Below are 21,432 nucleotides of genomic sequence, written 5' to 3'. Positions count from 1 at the left end.
AGGTTCGGTGCTGGGACCCCAGCTATTTACGAAATACATTAATGACTTAGACGAAGGGATTAAAAGTACCATTAGCAAATTTGCAGATGATACTAAGTTGGGGGGTAGTGTGAATTGTGAGGAAGATGCAATAAGGCTGCAGGGTGACCTGGACAGGTTGTGTGAGTGGGCGGATACATGGCAGATGCAGTTTAATGTAGATAAGTGTGAGGTTATTCACTTTGGAAGTAAGAATAGAAAGGCAGATTATTATCTGAATGGTGTCAAGTTAGGAGGAGGGGGAGTTCAACGAGATCTGGGTGTCCTAGTGCATCAGTCAATGAAAGGAAGCATGCAGGTTCAGCAGGCAGTGAAGAAAGCCAATGGAATGTTGGCCTTCGTAACAAGAGGAGTTGAGTATAGGAGCAAAGAGGTCCTTCTACAGTTGTACCGGGCCCTGGTGAGACCGCACCTGGAGTACTGTGTGCAGTTTTGGTCTCCAAATTTGAGGAAGGATATTCTTGCTATGGAGGGCGTGCAGCGTAGGTTCACTAGATTAATTCCCGGAATGGCGGGACTGTCGTATGTTGAAAGGCTGGAGCGATTGGGCTTGTATACACTGGAATTTAGAAGGATGAGGGGGGATCTTATTGAAACATATAAGATAATTAGGGGATTGGACACATTAGAGGCAGATAACATGTTCCCAATGTTGGGGGAGTCCAGAACAAGGGGCCACAGTTTGAGAATAAGGGGTAGGCCATTTAGAACGGAGATGAGGAAGAACTTTTTCAGTCAGAGGGTGGTGAAGGTGTGGAATTCTCTGCCTCAGAAGGCAGTGGAGGCCAGTTCGTTGGATGCTTTCAAGAGAGAGCTGGATAGAGCTCTTAAGGATAGCGGAGTGAGGGGGTATGGGGAGAAGGCAGGAACGGGGTACTGATTGATAGTGATCAGCCATGATCGCATTGAATGGCGGTGCTGGCTCGAAGGGCTGAATGGCCTACTCCTGCACCTATTGTCTATTGTCTATTGTCTATTGTTATCTCCGGTTTGCTTCCAGTTCCTCGTGCTGGCGAGAGCAGGAGATACAGGACCTGAATGTATGGCTGAGGAAATGGCGCAGGTGGCAGGGATTTAGATTCTTAGATCACTGGGATCTGTTTTGGGGTAAGGGGGAATTGTACAAATGGACGGATTGCACCTTAACAGGTGGGGGACCAGCATTCTGGCGGGCAGGTTTGCCACTGCTATACGGGTGGTTTTAAACTAAATAAGGGGGGAGGGGGTGTCAAATGGGATAGTCAAGGATGGAGTTAAAGGGAAAGAGAGTAAAGTGATAGTTAATGACCCCACAATTAACGGGAAAGAAAGCTCACAGAGGGATAGGAGAGTATGGCCAAGTGTAATAGGGATCGATGTGATGGGTGAGATGAGTAAGGAATTAAAAGTATTGTATATGAATGCGCGAAGTATAAGAAGTAAAGTAGATGAGCTTGAGGCTCAGTTAGAGTTGGTAGATATGACATTGTGGGGATTACAGAGTCAAGTCAAGTCAATTTTATTTGTATAGCACATTTAAACACAACCCACGTTGACCAAAGTGCTGTACATCAGTTCAGGTACTAATAAACGAACAACTAAATGGCACATAAACATAACAGCACAATATGTAAACAGTTCACAGCGCCCCCTCAGAGGGCCTCAAACGCTAGGGAGTAGAAATAGGTTTTGAGCCTGGACTTAAAGGAGTCGTTGGAGGGGGCAGTTCTGATGGGGAGAGGGATGCTGTTCCACAGTCTTGGAGCTGCAACCGCAAAAGCGCGGTCACCCCTGAGCTTAAGCCTAGACCGCGGGATAGTGAGTAGCCCCATATCAGCCGACCTGAGGGACCTGTAGATAGAGTGGTGGGATAAAAGATTTTTGATATAAGGGGGGGCAAGCCCGTTTAGGGCTTTATATGTGATTAGGAGGAGCTTGAAATTGATTCTGTACCTTACTGGGAGCCAGTGGAGAGAGGCCAGGATCGGGGTGATGTGCTCCCTATTACGGGTACCCGTCAGGAGTCTCGCTGCGGCGTTTTGGACCAATTGTAGGCGGGACAGGGCTGATTGACTGATCCCATTCAATATGCAGGTAGACTGGGAAAATCAGGTTGGTTCTGGATCCCAAGAAAGAGAGTTTGTAGAGTGCCTCTGAGATGGATTCTTAGAGCTGCTTGTAATGGAGCCTACCAGAGAAAAGGCAATTCTGGATTTAGTGTTGTCCAATGAACCAGATTTGACAAGAGAACAAAAGGTAAAGGAACTGCTTGGAGGTAGTAATCATAATATGATTAGTTTTAATCTGCAATTTGAGAAGGAGAAGGTTAAATCGGAAGTGTCAGTGTTGCAGTTGAACAAAGGGGACTATGAAGGCATGAGAGAGGAGCTGGCCAAGGTAGACTGGAAAGGGATATAAAGAAGGACAGTAAAAGCTTCTTTAGATATGTTAAGAGAAAAAGAGTAGCAAAGTCAAATGTGGGTCCCTTGAAGGCAGACACGGGTGAAATTATTATGGGTAACAAGGAAATGGCAGAAGAGTTGAACAGGTACTTCAGATCTATCTTCACTAAGGAAGACACAAACAATCTCCCAGATGTACTGGAGGACAGAGGATTTAGGGGGTAGAAGAACTGAAAGAAAATTTCATTAGGCGAGAAATAGTATTGGGCAGACTAATGGCGCTAAAGGATGATAAATCCCCAGGGCCTGATGGTCTGCATCCCAGGGTCCTCAGGGAGGTGGCTCTAGAAATAGTGGACGCATTGGTGATCGTTTTCCAATGTTCAATAAATTCGGGATCAGTTCCTGTGGATTGGAGGATAGCTAATGTTATCCCACTTTTCAAGAAAGGAGCCAGAGAGAAAACGGGGAATTGTAGACCAGTTTGCCTGACTTCAGTGGTGGGAAAGATGCTGAAGTCAATTATTAAAGAGGTAATAATGGTGCTTTTGGATAGCAGTAAAAGGAAAATTCCAAGTCAATTAACCTGCAAACCTGTACTTCTTTGGAGTGTGGGAGGAAACTGAAGATCTGGGACAAAGCCCACGCAGGTCACGGGGAGAACATACAAACTCTGTACAGGCAGCATTCGTATTCAGGATCGAATCTGGGTCTCCGGGCGCTGTATTCGCTGTAAGGCAGCAACTCTACCGCTGCGCCACCGTGACCGCCCTCTGACAGCTTCTCTGGCAGCTCATTCCATATACCCACTGCTCTGTGTGAAAAAGTACATTCCATGTACCCACCGCTCTGTGTGAGAAAGTTGCCTCTTACGTTCCTATTAAATCAAACCACTCGCAGCTTAAATCTACCTCCTCTGGTTCTTGATTCTCCAATGGGTAAAAGGCTCTGTGCATTCATCCAGTCTTTTCCCCTCATGATTTTATACAACTCTAAAAGTTCATCCCTCAGTCTCATGAGCTCCAAGGAATAAAGTCCCTGCCTGCACTACCTCTCCCAAAAGCACAGGCCCTGGAAACACCCTCATAAATTTTTCTCTGCGCTCTTTCCAGTTTAACAACATCCTTCCTATAGCAGGCTGACCAAAAAAATGAACACAATACTCTAAATATGGCCTCACCAATGTCTTGTACAATTGTAACATAACATCCCGATTTCAATATTCATTACCCTAACTGATGAAGGCCAACGTATCAGAAGCCTTCTTGACCATCCCATCTACCTGTGATGCCACTTTCAAGGAACAATGTACTTGCATTCCGAGATCCTTCTGCTCCACAACACTCCCCAGGGCCCTGCCATCATGAAGGTCCTGCCCTGTTATGACTTCCCAAATTGCAACAGCTCGCAATTTCCTCTGCCCACTTGCCCGACTGATCAAGATCCTGCTGTGATTTTTGATGCCCATCTCTATCCACGATACCACCCACTTTGGTGCCTCCTACATTCTCGTCCAAATCGTTGATATAAACTACAAACAGCAATTGGCCCAGAACTGATCCCTGAGGCACCCAAACAGGTACAGACCTCCAGTCCGAAAACAATCTTCCACCATTACCCTCTTTCTTCCAGGAAGCCATTTCCCCCATCTATTCAGCTAACTCTCCCTGGATCCCATGTGATTGAACCTTCCAGAACAGCCTACCATGTGGAACATCAATACCTTGCGGAGGTCCATATGGACAATATCCTCATCATTCCAATTTATTTGAAAGGGGCGTGGCTGCATTCTGCAGCTGCGGCTCACCGGCAGTCTCTCTGTCTTTTTTTTGTTTTTTGTCTATTGTTATCGTTTAAATGTATCTTTTGATTTATTTTTAAACTCTGTATATGTGGGTGTGGGGAACCTTTTTTTCCAATCTCCTCCTCAACGGAGATTCGACCTTTACCGTGTCGTGTCTTCGTTCGCGCTACGGCCTAACACCGTGGAGTCGGCGGCCTCCAGCTGGGATCGACCTTGAAGACTCCGGTCGCAGGGCCTGGACTTACCATCTCGGAGGCTTCGGCCGTGGGCCCTGCAGACCGCAACATCGGGAGTTCGCAGGTCCCTGGCTGGCGACCGGCTTTCGGGAGCTCCAGCCGTAGCAGCTTCGACCTCCCCGAAGCGCGAGGTTTGATTGACCCGCTCGCAGGCCCCTCATCGCCCTGCGTGGCTCGGCCGCGGCACTTTCCATCGCCCGGTGGGGGCTCAGGACCTTCATCGGCCTGCTCGGCTCGGCCCTGGGACTTTCCATCGCCCGGTGGGGGCTTCAAGAGTTGGGAGCCTCTATCGCCTCGTGGCACCACGGGAGAAGAATGAGGAGGAGATAAGACTTTTTTTTGCCTTCCATCACAGTGAGGGTGTGCCTGGAGCAATCACTGTGATGGCTGTATGTGTTAAAATTGTAATTGTGTGTCTTGTGTTCTTTATTGTCTACTGCCGGACCCTGACGTGAGAGGACGCTGGCGCTGTTTGTTCGCCGCTTCTCCGTCAGGACAGTTCGTTTGTTTGTTTTTATGTCTTGACTGTTTTTGTAAAGCGTCTTTGAGCATTTGGAAAAGCGCTATAAAAAATAAATGTTTATTATTATTATTATTATTATTATTATTTGAATAAATGAGAATCCTCTAATTGTACATTTGCCAGGTTGTGGCTGTGCAAAGTCTGAGACTAACAAAGCAGTGTAGATGGAGGCTCAAGACTGCCGCTGCCATCATGTGCCTGCATGACATGACACTCAGTCTGAAGAAGGGTCTCGACCCGAAACGTCACCCATTCCTTCTCTCCCGAGATGCTGCCTGACCTGCTGAGTTACTCCAGCATTTTGTGAATAAATCGATGTGCCTGCACGGGTTGTGTTGAGGTGTTCATGTTAGTTTGAAGGCCAGACTATGGCATGATGCTGTGCCCTGTGTCTGTGGGAAGCTTCCTGTTGTACAGCTCGTTACCTACTGACCACGGGTCATGTGGTAAACTGAGTTGGTGTAGAAATTGGGATTCAGTATGACATTTAATCCATACAATAATGGGAATTGCATGAATGGAATTCAATGGGAATATATACAGATTGCTAAACAGACAATGGATTGGACAGGCATTGGAATTCAGTCAGTGGATAGCATAAACAGATATCAATTTTGTCAAACAAGTGGGATTAGTAGAAAGGTTGGAGTTCAAAGCTGAGAGCGGGTAAGGTGATTGGAAAATTCATTAAAGGGGCTCAACCATTGAAATCAGTCCTGACACAGGGATTGAGCGAGTCCGGTGGAGGAATTTGATGCAAGATGCAATGTGGGGATGGGGACTGGGATTTAATGCAGACACAGTTCAGGGAAAGGGGCTGGGGTTCCACGCAGGATAGAGAGTAAGGCCGGAATGGAATTTGGTGCACAAGGTGTCCAGGAATGGGACAGAGTTTCTGTTTAGGAAGTTTGTATCAATGAGGGAGGCTTGGCAGAGACTTCTCGCGTGCTCCAATATCAGTGGATTTTTCAGTTTCATGGTGGATGTGTAATCTTTGCTGGACCACTAACAGCAATGAATAAACACACACAATAAATGGATAATAAGAGGTTTACAGAATTAGTTTTTTCATTTACAGTGTAATACGCGGGCCATCATTGCACAAGTATCACACACACAAACACACACGAGAACTGATCAAATATAAAAATATAATCATTTTGACATTGACTGTATAGAATGTATTCCTTCCAAAAATATATTGGTGGAAATGGTTGAGGCTGAGGGTGTTGTTGGGGATGTGTGCGGTTGGTTGGTTGGGGCTGATGAGGGGGGGGTGTTGTTGGGGATGTGTGGGGTTGGTTGGTTGGGGCTGATGAGGGGGGGGTGTTGGGGATGTGTGGGGTTGGTTGGGGCTGATGAGGGTGTTGCTGGGGATGTGTGGGTTTGGTTGGTTGGGGCTGATGAGGGGGGGTGTTGGGGATGTGTGGGGTTGGTTGAGGCTGATGAGGGGGGGTGTTGGGGATGTGTGGGGTTGCTTGGGGCTGATGAGGGGGGTGTTGGGGATGTGTGGGGTGGGATTGGTTGGTTGGGGCTGATGAGGGGGGGGTGTTGTTGGGAATATGTGGGGTTGGTTGGTTGGGGCTGATGAGGGGGATGTTGGGGATGTGTGGGGTTGGTTGGTTGGGGCTGATGAGGGGGTGTTGTTGGGGATGTGTGGGGTTGGTTGGTTGGGGCTGATGAGGGGGGGTGTTGCTGGGGATGTGTGGGGTTGGTTGGTTAGGGCTGATGAGGGGGGGTGTTGTTGGGGATGTGTGGGATTGGTTGGTTGGGGCTGATGAGGGGGGGTGTTGCTGGGGTTGGTTGGTGGGGTTGGTTAGGGCTGATGAGGGGGGGTGTTGTTGGGGATGTGTGGAGTTGGTTGGGGTTCAGGTGCAGCAGGGTGTATGATGAGATGACAGTGGAATTGAAAGGCAGATCCAGTGGTTACGTGTCAGTGCTGGTGTCTGTCGGATCAGCGGGTTGCGTTTGCTGCTCGTTATCCTGCCACAAGCCTGCGGTGGACAGCTGGTCTTTGAGGGATTCCACCAGCAGATTGCGTTCCATCTTTCGCGGCCTCTCACACTCTGAGTCCTTTTCCTGCAGTTCTGGTGACTTTCTGCCCGGTGCTTGCCTGTGCCTATCTGTGCCTTCTGTGGCAGGGGGGTCCAATGGCAGCCTTGTACCTGAAGGTCCCCTGCTGGGCTGGTGCATTGCCACTGTTGTCCCGCTCACCACTTTGGGCAGTACGAGCGTGTTGTTTCTGGCTGGGAACTTCGGGTACCTCTGCGGTTTGTTTCTCTTGCGATTCACCATGGTGCTGATCATTTGAGGTGCTGATGGATGGGGTTCAAATGGAGGTGCGACCTTGTACAGCCTATCCTCCACATTGTTCACACCTCTGTCAAAGAATCACAGATTACTGTCATTATTTTAAAAGAGCTCGATTTCAAATTAAACTCACTAACATCATGAAAATGTGGTGAAAAGTCCAGGCTTAGATTGGATAGTTCATATTTTAGCCAAATAACAGGCGCCCTGCTCCTCACTGTCTTGGGTAAAGTCATAGAGTAACACGGCACAGGATCTGACCATGCTCACCAAGATGCCAAGACTAAGCGTTTCCCATTTGGATCACATCCTTCTAAACCTTTCCAAACCTTTCTAAACCTGTACACCTGTCTTTTACATGTTGTTATTGTACCTGCCTACTTCCTAGGGCAGCTCATTCCATTGAGGGCGTTCAGCGTAGGTTCACTAGGTTAATTCCTGGAACGGCGGGACTGGAGCGACTAGGCTTGTATACACTGGAATTTAGAAGGATGAGAGGGGATCTTATCGAAACATATAAGATTATTAAGGGGTTGGACACGTTAGAGGCAGGAAACATGTTCCCAATGTTGGGGGAGTCCAGAACCAGGGGCCACAGTTTAAGAATAAGGGGTAGGCCATTTAGAACGGAGATGAGGAAAAACCTTTTCAGTCATAGAGTTGTAAATCTGTGGAATTCTCTGCCTCAGAAGGCAGTGGAGGCCAATTCTCTGAATGCATTCAAGAGAGAGCTAGATAGAGCTCTTAAAGATAGCGGAGTCAAGGGGTATGGGGAGAAGGCAGGAACGGGGTACTGATTGAGAATGATCAGCCATGATCACATTGAATGGCGGTGCTGGCTCGAAGGGCCGAATGGCCTCCTCCTGCACCTATTGTCTATTTACCCACCACCAACTGCAAGAAACTTTGCCCCTCAGGTTTCTAGACTGGAATTTAATGCAGGACACTGTCCATGTATTGTACTGAAGCCAATTAACCTACAAACCTGTATGTCTTTGGAGTGTGGGAGGAAACCGGAGCACACTGGATAAACCCACTGGATCACAAGGAGAACGTACAAACTCCAAACAGACAGCACCCATAGTCAGGATCAAACCCAAGTCTGGCGCTGTAAGGCAGCAGCTCTACTGCTACACCACCGTGCCGCCCCAGATTCTGTCCTGAATTTAATGGCGGATGCAGGGACCAGGATTTAATCTAGGATACGATCTGGAGATGAACACCAGGATCCAATACAGGGTCCAATCTGGGGGACAGGAATAGGATTTGATGCGGGGTTATGGGCCCTGGACCTGGACAACAATTTGCTGAGAGGTAGCCAGGGTTGGAACTCTGTGAAACCAATGTCGAGGAAAAGGGGCAGAAGATCCTACTAATATTTTCTTACATTCCCTTCAGCTTCCCTTCTGCTATTTCATCCCAAACACACTCATCAATTTAGACACAAAATGCTGGAGTAACTCGGGACAGGTAGCATCTCTGGAGAGAAGGAAGGACCAGTCTGAAGAAGGGCCTCAACCCGAAACATCACCCATTCCTTCTCTCCAGAGATGCTGCCTGTCCCGCTGAGTTACTCCAGCATTTTGTGTCTACCTTCGGTTTAAACCAGCATCTGCAGTTCTTTCCTACACTCATCAATTAGTTTCATTTTGTTTTGGCATCTTGCATTAATGAACCTAGGCGAGTGTGGATCACTGACGGTTGGTCCCAGTATCCTGCCCAACAGGGATTCAGATGCATCTGAGGCTTGCCCGAAACAGCAGTTAACACAGCCACTGAAGCCAAATACTGCTGTGCAGCAATGGACAGACTGTTTCTCTGGTTGTGATCCTTGGACCTCAGTTCTCCTAGACACTTTGATTGAATTTAATTTAATTGAAAGATACAGCATGAAAACAGGCCCTTGGACCAAATGAGTCCACACCGACCATTGATCACCTGTTGGCGCCAGTTCCATGATATCCCATGTTCACATCCACTCCCTGCACATTAGGGAATTATAGGTTCCAATTAATAGGTGGCCAATTAACCCACAGACCCACATGTCTTTGGGATGTGGGATGAAACCCGAACTGCCGGAGAAAACAAGTACTTTGGTTCTGTCTTCACTAAGGAAGACACAAACAATCTCCCAGAAATACTAGGGGACCGAGGATCTAGTGGGAAGGAAGAACTGAAGGGAATCCACATTAGTCAGGAAATGGTGTTAGGTAAACTGTTGGGACTGAAGGCAGATAAATCCCTACGGCCTGATGGTCTGCATCCCAGAGTACTCAAGGAGGTGGCCCTAGAAATCGTGGATGTATTGATGATCATTTACCAATGTTCTATGGACTCTGGATCAGTTCCTGTGGACTGGAGGGTAGCCAAAGTAAACCCACTTTTTAAGAAAGGAGGGAGAGAGAAAATGTGGAATTATAGACCAGTTAGCCTTACATCGGTAGTGGGGAAGATGCTTGAGTCGATTGTTAAAGATGTAATAGCAGTGCATTTGGAAAACAGTGACAGGATCGGTTAAAATCAGCATGGATTTAGGAAGAGGAAATCATGCCTGACTAATCTGGAATTTTTTGAGGATGTAACAAGTAGAATGGATAAGGGAGAGCCAGTGGATGTGGTGTATCTGGACTTTCAAAAAACCTTTGACAAGGTCCCACACAAGAGATTAGTGTGCAAAGTTAGAGCACATGGTATTGGGGATAGGATATTGATATGGATAGAGAACTGGTTGGCAGACAGGAAGCAAAGAGTAGGAATTAATGGGTCCTTTTCAGAATGGCAGGCAGTGACTAGTGGGGTGCTACAAGGCTGGGATCCCAGTTATGTACAATATATATTAACGATTTAGACGAGGGAATTAAATGTAACATCTCCAAGTTTGCGGATGACACAAAGCTGGGTGTGATATATTGTGAATAAATGTGAGGTTATCCACTTTGGCAGCAAGAACAAGAAGTCAGATTGTTATCTGAATGGTGTCAGATTAGGAAAAGGGACGGTGCAACAAGACCTGGATGTCCATGTACTTCTGTCACTGAAAGTAAGCATGCAGGTAAAGCAGGCAGTGAAGAAAGCTAATGGCATGTTGGCCTTCATGGAGAGAGGATTTGAGTATAGGAGCAAGGAGGTCCTACTGCAGTTGTACAGGGCCCTGGTGAGACCACACCTGGAGTATTGTGTGCAGTTTTGGTCTCTTAATTTGAGGAAGGACATTCTTGCTATTGAGGGAGGGCAGCGTAGGTTCACCAAGTTAATTCCAGGGATGGCGGTACTGGCATATGATGAAAGAATGGGTCGAGGTGGGAGCTGCTTTATGTCCTTGTCCTCCACCCTGGGTAGTTCTACAGATCTGGCAAAATTTGCAGCAAAGTGTCAACTACTGTACTCTGAAGCACCAATTGCCATTTTTGATTGTTGTGGTTGACATACAAAAGAAAAAGAATAAAGAATGAGTCGACTGGGCTTGTATTCACTGGAATTTAGGATGAGAGGGGATCTTATAGAAACATATCAAATTCTTAAGGGATTGGACAGGCTAGATGCAGGAAAATTGTTCCCGAGATTGGGGGAGTCCAGAACCAGGGTTTGCAGTTTCAGAATAAGGGGTAAGCCATTTAGGACTAAGATGAGGAAAAACAATTTTGCCCAGAGTGTTGTGAATCTGTGGAATTCTCTGCCACAGAAGGCAGTGGAGGCCAATTCACTGGATGTTTTCAAGAGAGAGTTAGATATAGCTCTAAGGGCTAAAGGAATCAAGGGGTATGGGGGGAAAAAGCAGGAATGGGGTACTGATTTTGGATGATCGGCCATGATCATATTGAATGGCGGTGCTGGCTCGCAGGGCCGAGTGGCCTACACCTGCACCTATTTTCTTTATGTCTATGTAACCCATATGGTCACAGAGCGAACGAACATACTCCACACGGATAGCACCTGAGGTCAGGATCGAACCTGGGTCTCTGGTGTTGTGAAGTAGCAGCTCTACCGCCATGCCACTGTTGCACACTTTGTCAACTGATAGGCACTTTAACCATCCCTCCTCCCTCCCTCAGCGATGAACACAAATATGGCCTTTGGAATTTAACATGTGTGCCTATGTGGGTGGGTGGGTGCCAAGGTGGGTGCCAGGATATTTTATGAAAGATTGGAGAATATGAGTTGGAGAAGCGGAGGTGAAGACTACTGAGTACGAATTCACCAAAAACTAGTGCAATGAAACAAAACATAATCTCAAAAAATGGAACAATTGTTGTTATCTCACAAGAGGTGGAATATGAAGGGGTTGAAGTTATGTTTCAAGGTCGAACAAGTTTTAGAGTAGATGCAGCAGTGATTGACAAGAATAAAACTGAAGCCTGCAAAGTTAGACTTCATGGACAAGTTGCATTAACATGGTCAGTATTCTCCTAAATATAGTAGGTTGAGGGATGATGTAATTAAGATTAAAGGATTTAATAGAGAGGTGGAGACAACACATTCCCACTGGCAGGGATTCTGAATAAGAAGACCAATGACATTTTTACCAGGGTATTGAAGGCTGATGACAGGAGGTAGAATATTCTCTCCCTGTTGCTGATCATGTTTGAAAGGTGCAAATCAAATCATCGCATCCCCTGCCCATCTGCACCCAGCTGCTTTATATCTTGAGCCAGAGCTGTTGTGGACTAACCAGATTCCTCTTGGGCATGTGAATGAAAGATCCCGCAGTGTCTTTGCTTAGACATCAGCTTCATCTGAGAAACCAGCGGCTGACTTACTCGTTCTGTTCCACCACGGTGTCCAGGCTGACCAGCGAGGCTGTCGCCATGCTGAGCATGACTGGTGGTGCCCGCTTTCCTCTCTCGCTCCCAGGTGCCCTGGATCCACTGCTACTCTGGGCCATCGTGGGAGACTTGTTGACATCAGGAGGGGCTTTGATGTTCTTCCTATATACAGAGAGGAGTTGAGATTTATTGAAGAAAGTTCTGCACCGAGAATGCCAAGGATTCTGTGGAGCACGGTGATAAACAATGTGGGCACAAGGAGCGACCATGCATTGTGGCCACTGGACGCTAAGAGTGACCATATCCAAATGGCCACTGGCCCGAGTAGCCACTGAGTGGCTGTATGAGTGACCATGGTGTGGCCTCTAGATGTATGAGTGACCACAGTGTGGACACTGGCTTGAGTGACCAAACAGTGTGGTCATTGAGTTGAGCAACTATACAATGTGGCCACTGGCTCTCTCAATGACCATACAGTGTGGACACTGGTTTCTCAGTGATCATACCCAAGTGGTCACTGGCTCTATGAGTGACCATAGCATGGCCACTGGACTCTCAGACAGTGACCATACAGTGTGGCTATTGGACTGAGTGACCATAATAGTGGCCATTGAATTGAGGGACCTTTCAGTGTGGCCACTGGTATCTCACAGTGACCGTGCAGTGTGACCACTGGATTCTCAGAATGACTATGCAGTGTAGCTACTTAACCTACTGTGACCAAACAGTGTGGCCACTGGATTCAGAGCGACTATTTGGTTTGCCCACTGAACCTGCAGTGACTGTACAGTGTGGCCACTGGACTCGAAGTGACTATCCAGTTGCAATTCCATTAGCAAGATGTTGTTTTCAGACGGAAGACTGCTTTAGGGGCGGCACGGTGGCGCAGCGGTAGAGTTGCTGCCTTACAGCGAATGCAGCGCCGGAGACTCAGGTTCGATCCTGACTATGGGCGCCGTCTGTACGGAGTTTGTACGTTCTCCCCGTGACCTGCATGGGTTTTCTCCGAGATCTTCGGTTTCCTCCCACACTCCAAAGACGTACAGATATGTAGGTTAATTGGCTGGGCAAATGTAAAAAAAAATTGTCCCTAGTGGGTGTAGGATAGTGTTAATGTGCGAGGATCGCTGGGCGGCGCGGACCTGGTGGGCCGAAGGGCCTGTTTCTGCGCTGTATCTCTACATCTAAAAAAAATCTACTACAGTACTCGTAATGCAGTAAATTTCCATGCATTGTGTCTGCCTGAAGGTTCTTCTGCAATCCTTGCTATAGCTTTAGTCAGTGATACCCCTCACCAACTTTCCAATCAGGTGAGGCAGCAACTGTGGAGAGGAAAAAATGAGCTGATATTTCAGGTCAATAATTATCCATTGGAACTGGCAAATGTCATAAGTCAAATATTTGATCTATGTAATCATTTACAGGCAGAGGAGATTAGTGTAATTTGGCATCATGTTCAGCACGGATATTGTGGGCCGAAGGGCCTGCCGTTTCCTGCGCTGTTCTATGTTCTAGGGGCAGAGAGGATTGTCCGTGATCAAGCGAGACGGAATGGCGTGGGTGTGATGATGATGGCTTGTTTCCCGCATCTGACGTCCCCAGTGGAGGAATGAGAACAGGGGAGGGAGAAAAAAGTTCTGGAACTGTGAGAAACAGATGCTGGAATTCTAACATCGAAGGGAATTCTGGAAGTGGTCAGCTGGAAAAACTGGTTATCTGAAATTGACAAATTCCTGTGTTCATTCCTGATGTGCTTAGACTGAAGATAAGGAGCTTAATGTTGAGCTTTGTTGAAAGTTTAAGAGATTAATGAAAGGATGGCTATGGGCTGGAATTCTGAGACTGAAACTGATGTTGGCTGACCAGAGTTATACAACAGGGTGGGAACCTTATGGATTTCTCTCTAATTGTTTAGCCAAAGTAAACCTAATGTGAAACACTTGCAGGAGAGAACTGAACAGAGAAATCAATGGTCAATAATTTCTGATGAACAAATTCCTACCCAGTGACTGCCTGGAATATGTTGGAAGAAGGGCTGGTAAGGCAAGAGTGAATTATGCTTCCTCTAGGCCAGACATCTTACCTTGATGGCACATCGGTTCCCATGCACATCTCCTGTCTCTCCTGGCCCTGAGGCAGGGAAGTTGTCTCCCCAATGTGTAAATGATATGCAGCTAAGAACATCAAATTAGAACACAGGATTAAAATAGTATACAATGGATCAATGATCAATAAACTGAAAATAAAATAGTGTGTGCCCAGGCAAAACCTTGGCTAATGGAGGAAAACTGAGATGAGGAAAAACTTTTTCAGTCAGAGTTGTGAATCTGTGGAATTCTCTGCCTCAGAAGGCAGTGGAGGCCAATTCTCTGAATGCATTCAAGAGAGAGCTAGATAGAGCTCTTAAGGATAGCGGAGTCAGGGGGTATGGGGAGAAGGCAGGAACGGGGTACATTGAGAATGATCAGCCATGATCACATTGAATGGCGGTGCTGGCTCGAAGGGCCGAATGGCCTCCTCCTGCACCTATTGTCTATTGTCTATTGTCTAAAACAATTCCCTTGGGTCACCATCAATCAATGGGGGACTGGCTTATTAGGAATCATGAAGCAAAAAACTGCTGGAGGAACTCAGTGGGTCGAGCAGCATCTGTGTTGGGAAATGGACAGTCAACATTTTGGGTCGAGACCGTCACCTGGACTGAAATAGTAGAGTGGAGATAGCCAGCACAAAGAAGTGAGGCAGACGGGAGAGGCAAGAGCTGACAAGCGATAGGTGGATCCAGGTTGAGGAGAGGTTGATTTCCGGATGGAGTGAGTGGAAGAGGGAAGGGTACAGATAGCCCCTTCCCCTTCTATCTCCATCCCACACCTCCATCCTTACCCCCACCCCCTGACTCCTTCTGTCGATCAACCACTCCTCACCTTAATCCACCTATTGCTTGCAAGCTCGTGCCTCACCCCTCCGCTCTACTGGACTACTATTTCAGTTGAGACCCATTGAGTTCCTCCAGTATTTTATCCATTGCTCCAGATTCCAGCACTGGCACTCTTGTATCTCCTATTAGGAACCATAGTGGTATTCTGTATCTGCAGCCAAAGGATTGGGTGAGGTCTTAAATGAATACTGATAGAGTTGTACAGTACAGAATGGGGCCTTCAGCCCACCACATCCATGCCAAGCATTTTGCCCATCCACACATCCAATTTGCCTACATTAGGTCTGGCATGTCACCGGTCACTTTTTTGATACCTCTCCCATGGGAAAAAGATTTTGACTATTTATCCTAATTCCAGGGAAAACAAGCCCAGCCTATCCTAACCCTCTCCAAAATGAAGATCTTCCAATCTAGGCAACATCCTGGTGAATCGCCTCTGCACATCTCCACCACGATCACATTCTTCCTGTAGTGCGACAACTAGAACTGCACACAGTAGTCCAAGGGCATTGTAACCAGTGTTTCGCAAAGTTGCAACATGATATCTCAACTCATACTCTATGAAAACCTGCAAAGTGCTGGAGTAACTCAGTGTGTCAGACAGCATTTCTGGAAGACATGGATTGGTGACATTGTGGGTCTCCTTCAGACTGATTATCGTAGGGAAGAGAAGCGGGAAATGAGGTGGGGATGGAAAGAAGCCTGGCAAGTGATGAGTGATAAGACAATAGACAATAGACAATAGGTGCAGGAGTAGGCCACCCGGCCCTTCGAGCCAGCACCGCCATTCAATGTGATCATGGCTGATCATTCTCAATCAGTACCCCGTTCCTGCCTTCTCCCCATACCCCCTGACTCCGCTATCCTTAAGAGCTCTATCCAGCTCTCTCTTGAATGCATTCAGAGAATTGGCCTCCACTGCCTTCTGAGGCAGAGAATTCCACAGATTCACAACTCTCTGACTGAAAAAGGTTTTCCTCATCTCCGTTCTAAATGGCCTACCCCTTTTTCTTAAACTGTGGCCCCTGGTTCTGGACTCCCCCAACATTGGGAACATGTTTCCTGCCTCTAACGTGTCCAACCGCTTAATAATCTTAATAATCTGATAATGAGCTTAAAGGTGAGTAAAACCCCAGGGTCTGATTGAATATATCCCAGGTTGTTGGGGGAGGCAAGGAAAAAAACCCTTGGATTCCGACAGAGATTTTCTAATCTTCTCTGGTCAGAAGTAGGGCCTTTATTTAAGAAGGGCAGCGGGGATAAACCAGGTAACTACAGGCTGTTGAGTCAATTATTAGCGGTAAGAGGATTATTGGGAAAAATTCTAAGGGACAAGATTAATCTGCACTTGGAGAAGCAGGAAGCATGGATAGATAGTCAGCATGGTTTTATTAAAGAGTAATCCTGTCTGACCAAATTGATTTTATATTTTTTGAAGAGTTAAAAAATGTATTAATGAGGGCTGTGTGATTGATGTAGTCTGCGTGAATTCAGCGAGGCCTTTAATAAAGCCATATAGGACGCTGGGCCAAAAAAGCTTGGAGCACGTGAGATATAGGGCAACTTGGGAAATTAGATCTGAAAGTGGCTGGGTAATAGAAGGCGGAGGAGGGTGATGGTGGAGGGTTGTTTTTGAGACTGGATGCCTGGCATACTGTCATTGCTCAGGGATCATTGCTGGGATTTTTACTGTTTGCCATAGGCATTAAGGATCTGGATGTGAACTTAGCAAACCACTCTTCTGCCAGTCCCACTGCCAACCCCTGACCTACCTGTGGCACGCTCTGCTCCTCCCACACCAAGATCACCAGTCATCTCAGGACCCACGGACACAGATTGTGTGAAAGGCATCCTTGATCGTAAGGGACTGCCTGAGAAGATCAGGAGGACCAGTTACAAACATTGCTAACCTTACAAAGTAACTGCAATTTTCTGCGGGGGACAGTCCGAGGGAAAAGGCGAGGAGCCTGGAGAGCAGGTGGCACTGCACCTACTGGACCAGGTACCAAAGAGTTAGAGTGACTGAAGTCAGAGGAGAGGGAGCTGTGGGAAAGGGGAAGAATGGTAGGCTGGTGTTGGGAGAAATGCAGGAGAAACGTGACTGAGGAGGAAGAGGTGAGATGGGGTTGGGGGATATAGGGAAAGGCAGTTGGGAAAATGGAGGGAGCAGGGAGAGTGGGAGGGGGTGGGAGGAGAAGGGGCTGATGGGGGGGAAACAGGGCTGAGAGGGGACTGAGGGGGGGGACAGGATACTGAGGGATGGGGAGAGAGGGTTGGGGGAGAGGGAGCTGGGCGAGGGAGGAGAGTGGGGGCTGGGGAGGGGGGGAGAGAGGGATGGGAGAGGAGGGAGGTTGGGGAGGATGCAAAAGGGCACTGGGGAGGTTTGGGTTGGGATGGAGGGGAGAGGAGGCTGAGATGTGGGGATGAAATGAAAGGGGCAGGAGAAGGAGAGGTGTTGGGAGAGTGGGCTGGGGAAGGGAAAGGGGGCTGAGGGAGGAAGGGGCAGAGGAGAGGAGATGGGGAGAGAGTGGTGGGGGAGGGAGAGGGAACTGGGGAAAGTGAGGCTGAGAAAAAGGGGGGCTCAGCTCAGGTAGGAGGGGTGGTTGGGAAGAGAGAGGCGGTAGGGAAAAAGAAGGGGCTGTGGCCAGGAGCAATTGGAAGGTGGATAATTAGAGGGGTAGGTTGACGATGGGAAATGGACGTCAGATGTGGAGGGGCAGAGAGATGATAATCAAGGTGTAGGTAGGGAGACAAGGTGAGGTACTGTAGGTGAAAGTAGAAGAGGGGAGAGATAAAGTGGGGAGTTGGGGCCTTCCACCCAGAGTTCCAATCATTTGCCTGCCCTCAAACCCATACCGGGGAAAACAAGGATCTATTTTCCAGGAATGGAACACCCCTCTGCTCACATAACTGGTCAAGACCCAATGAACAACCAGAAGGAAAGGAAGCGGTGGGAAATGTCATTGGAATGTGCTGACCATGGCCTGTGTTCAGGGTGTGTGGTGATGGTGGAATCTGGCATCGTTGGTCCGTGCTGCCTCCTAGTGACCACACATGCACGAGTCATGGCTCCCAGCTCCACAACCTCCCATGTACTGTGCTCCCTTGCTCTCCCCCTCAACACCGGGGTCTCCCTCCCCAACTTAGTGAACGACAACACTACCTGTTTCTGCGGCTGGCTTGGATTTTGCTTCAGTTGGCAGCCTGGTGGTTAATCCATCATCAGCCAGACCCGTTACATCCGGAGGTGCCACTGGCTTTGGTTCATCCAGGTGAGGAGCTGCCGACTTTGAAGTGAACTGTCGATTGGACATCACAGCCCTGGGGCTGGACGCTGAGTGCGTGCTCAGAGATCTGTGCAGAGGAGCAACCGTTAGAGTCACACTCTAGACCAGGAGTCAGAGAGAAGCCTCCCAGTCTTTGTTTCCACTGTGCCTATCTACAGGTCACTCCAATCTGCGTCCCACTCCTTAGGATACACAACTCATGTACCCCACCCCCACCCAAAGACCCACCAATCGTATGTCTCCACCCCCACCCGAAGACCAACCAATCGTATGTCTCCACCCCCCATCACCCACCAATCCCATGTCCCATCCTTCTGAGACACACCAAACCCATGTCAGATATAAAGGTAGAAGGATTAGGAAGTGAAGTTTTTCACCTGGAGATGGGTGGGCTCCATCTTATATTCACTGCTTGAAATGGTGGAAAGGCAGAAACTGATTAAACAATACGTGAGCATGGACTTGAGGAGCTGGGATCTGCACGCTTACAGAGCCAGTAATAAGAGGTGGAGTTAGCTGGGGAGACCAAAGGCTTGTAACTGGGAGCTTGTAATCTGAATACAATGATAGCTGCCTCAACCCAGAGGGTATTCGGCCAGATGATCAAAAACCTGCCCAAAGGAAATCCAGCTGAGCTCACTGCCTGCTCGGTGAAAAGTGGGGATGGGCAAAGGAGCAGAATTAAGGGAGGTGCGGAAAACTGAAACAAAGGGAGGGAGGGAGAACCTGGGAATGGAAGTGAGAACAACCATGAGAATGTACACGTGCATACAGACCCCTACCGGTTTAGGGTTGCTATGTTTGCAGAGGGACCACGTCTCAGAGACAAACCACCTAGAGCGGAAGAAAAAAGTACAGTCACAAACACCCAGATCGCAAGAACAATCTACCCTTTTTACTTGGTTCCCTTTGAAAACCTTAATTGGGTTTTGTGTTTCCTTCCGAGTATTAAATGGAAGATAGAATCCTTGATAAGATGGTGTCTTCGGCAGATACTGTTATGATACGGTATACTTTATGTGGTTAGTGCAAAGAGACAGTGATGGGATATGGAGATATGGAGACAGGGCAGCATGATGATGCAGCGGGAGTTACCACCTTACAGCGCCAGAGCCTCCGGTGATGTCTAGATGAGCAATTGAATCACCAAGGCTTAGCGGTAGAGCTACTGCCTTACAGCGCCAGAGACCCGGGTTCGATCCTGACTACAAGTGCTTGTCTGTACGGAATTTGTACGTTCTCCCTGTGACCTTTGTGGGTTTTCTCCGAGATTTTCGGTTTCCTCCCACACTCCAAAGACGTGCAGGCTTGCAGGTTAGTTGGCTTGGTACAAATGTCTATGGTAATGTTTACAAATCTGTGGAATTCTCTGCCTCAGAAGGCAGTGGAGGCCAATTCCCTGAATGCATTCAAGAGAGAGCTAGATAGAGCTCTTAAGGATAGCGGAGTCGGGGGGTATGGGGAGAAGGCAGGAACGGGGTACTGATTGAGAATGATCAGCCATGATCACATTGAATGGCGGTGCTGGCTCAAAGGGCCGAATGGCCTCCTCCTGCTCCTATTGTCTAATGTCAAAGGGACAATGGAAAAGGAATAACAGGATTTGTTGAGTCAATGATAGTCAAGAAAAAACTGCAGATGCTGAACCTCCGAAATAAAATCACGGAATGTTTGTAACACTCAGCAGGTCAAGCAACAGTTATGTACAGAGAAACAGAGTTAATATTCCAGCTTAATGAACTTTCAACAAAACTGATGAATTTTCATCAACTGGAATTAGCTCTGTAAAAATGGTGTCTGAGCTGCCAAGCATATAACATTTTTGAGTGTTTGAGTCTGTGAGGATTGTAAAAGGACAGTGGGCAGAGACTAAATGAGCCAGTAGATTCCAAGTCATGATGGCTGAATCCTTTCGTGATGAACAGCTTTGCCGTTTCTGGCTGCATCTCGATCCATCTGCCATTGCTGTCCCACCATCGAACTCTGCATTCCCAGCACCCAATCAACTTGGTCCCATCAATACACCCAGTAATAAGTTGGTCCCATCAATACACTCAGTAATAAGTTGGTCCCATCAATACACTCAGTAATAAGTTGGTCCCATCAATACACTCAGTAATAAGTTGGTCCCATCAATACACTCAGTAATAAGTTGGTCCCATCAATACACTCAGTAATAACCAGACCACACTCCACACTGGAGCCATGTTAATGGCACAAGGTCTACACTCGCCCCACTTGTTACTGCTAGGAGGTTAAATTTGTATCAGGGCATGCAGTGTTCTAGGTCAGCAGAGATGTACGTAGCCCAGATGATTTGAACTGAGGTTTCCTCTCAGCCAGCCCACCTCTCACCTGGTTTCCAGCTGTAGTCACTCAAACACCGCTGCAGTGCATCTGCGCACGCCAGCTCTGCATCGAAGGGAAGTGGGTGCAGCTTGATGGAGGCACTGGACTCCTGGACGATGCTCATCGGAAGAGCGTGGCGCTGGCACCCTGCTCGCTGCGGTACGGTCACAGGACTAGAGCCACTGGCACCGAGCCCACTCTCCCACACAAACTGGTCTGAGAGAGAGAGAGAGAGAGAGAGAGAGAGAGAGATAGACTGTGAGAGTGAGAGCATGAGAGAAAGTGAGGGACAATGTGTAGGAGTGTGTGTGAGAGAGTATGAAAAAGAGTGAGTGTGAGAGAGTGTGAAAAAGAGTTAGAGTGTGAGGTGTGAGAGAGTGTGTGTGAGAGAGAGTGAGAGAGTGTGAGAGAGAGTGAGAGAGAGAATGTGAGAGAGTGTGAGAGTGTGTGAGAGAGTGAGAGAGAGTGTGAGAGAGAGTGTGAGAATGTGTGAGTGTTTGAAAGAGTATGAATGTGTGAGAGAACATGTGAGAGAGAGTTGTGTAGAGAGTGATTGAGTGAGAGAATTAGAGGATGGAGTGCGAAAGGGGAGATGCAACGAGACCTGGGTGTCATGGTGCACCAGTCATTGAAAGCAAGCGTGCAGGTGCAGCAGGCAGTGAAGAAAGCGAATGGTATGTTGGCATTCATCGCAAGAGGATTTGAGTATAGGAGCAGGGAGGTTCTGCTGCAGTTGTACAGGGTCTTGGTGAGACCGCACCTGGAGTATTGTGTACAGTTTTGGTCTCCTAATCTGAGGAAA

At 47.8% G+C, this 21,432-nt stretch overlaps 1 protein-coding gene across 1 annotated transcript in view; it reads right to left on the bottom strand.

Annotated features, from left to right (window-relative positions):
* Positions 1-6,701: 6,701 nt before the first annotated feature.
* The window catches only part of agbl2 (AGBL carboxypeptidase 2), a 57,306-nt gene continuing 42,575 nt past the window's right edge, over positions 6,702-21,432 (bottom strand). The window contains exons 18-24 of the mRNA XM_078414734.1: positions 20,637-20,846; positions 19,064-19,115; positions 18,158-18,348; positions 16,767-16,865; positions 14,140-14,230; positions 12,051-12,218; positions 6,702-7,363 (exon numbers count right to left, since the gene is read on the bottom strand). Of these exons, the coding sequence (XP_078270860.1) occupies positions 6,910-7,363; positions 12,051-12,218; positions 14,140-14,230; positions 16,767-16,865; positions 18,158-18,348; positions 19,064-19,115; positions 20,637-20,846 (1,265 nt within the window). The 3' untranslated portion in view covers positions 6,702-6,909. The remainder of the gene's footprint in view (positions 7,364-12,050; positions 12,219-14,139; positions 14,231-16,766; positions 16,866-18,157; positions 18,349-19,063; positions 19,116-20,636; positions 20,847-21,432) is intronic.

The sequence above is a fragment of the Rhinoraja longicauda genome, chromosome 18 (assembly GCF_053455715.1).
Source record: "Rhinoraja longicauda isolate Sanriku21f chromosome 18, sRhiLon1.1, whole genome shotgun sequence".
In the NCBI taxonomy this organism is placed as follows: domain Eukaryota; kingdom Metazoa; phylum Chordata; class Chondrichthyes; order Rajiformes; family Arhynchobatidae; genus Rhinoraja; species Rhinoraja longicauda.
The sequence above is the reverse complement of the archived record's forward strand: the minus strand, read 5'-3'. Positions and strand labels throughout refer to the sequence as shown.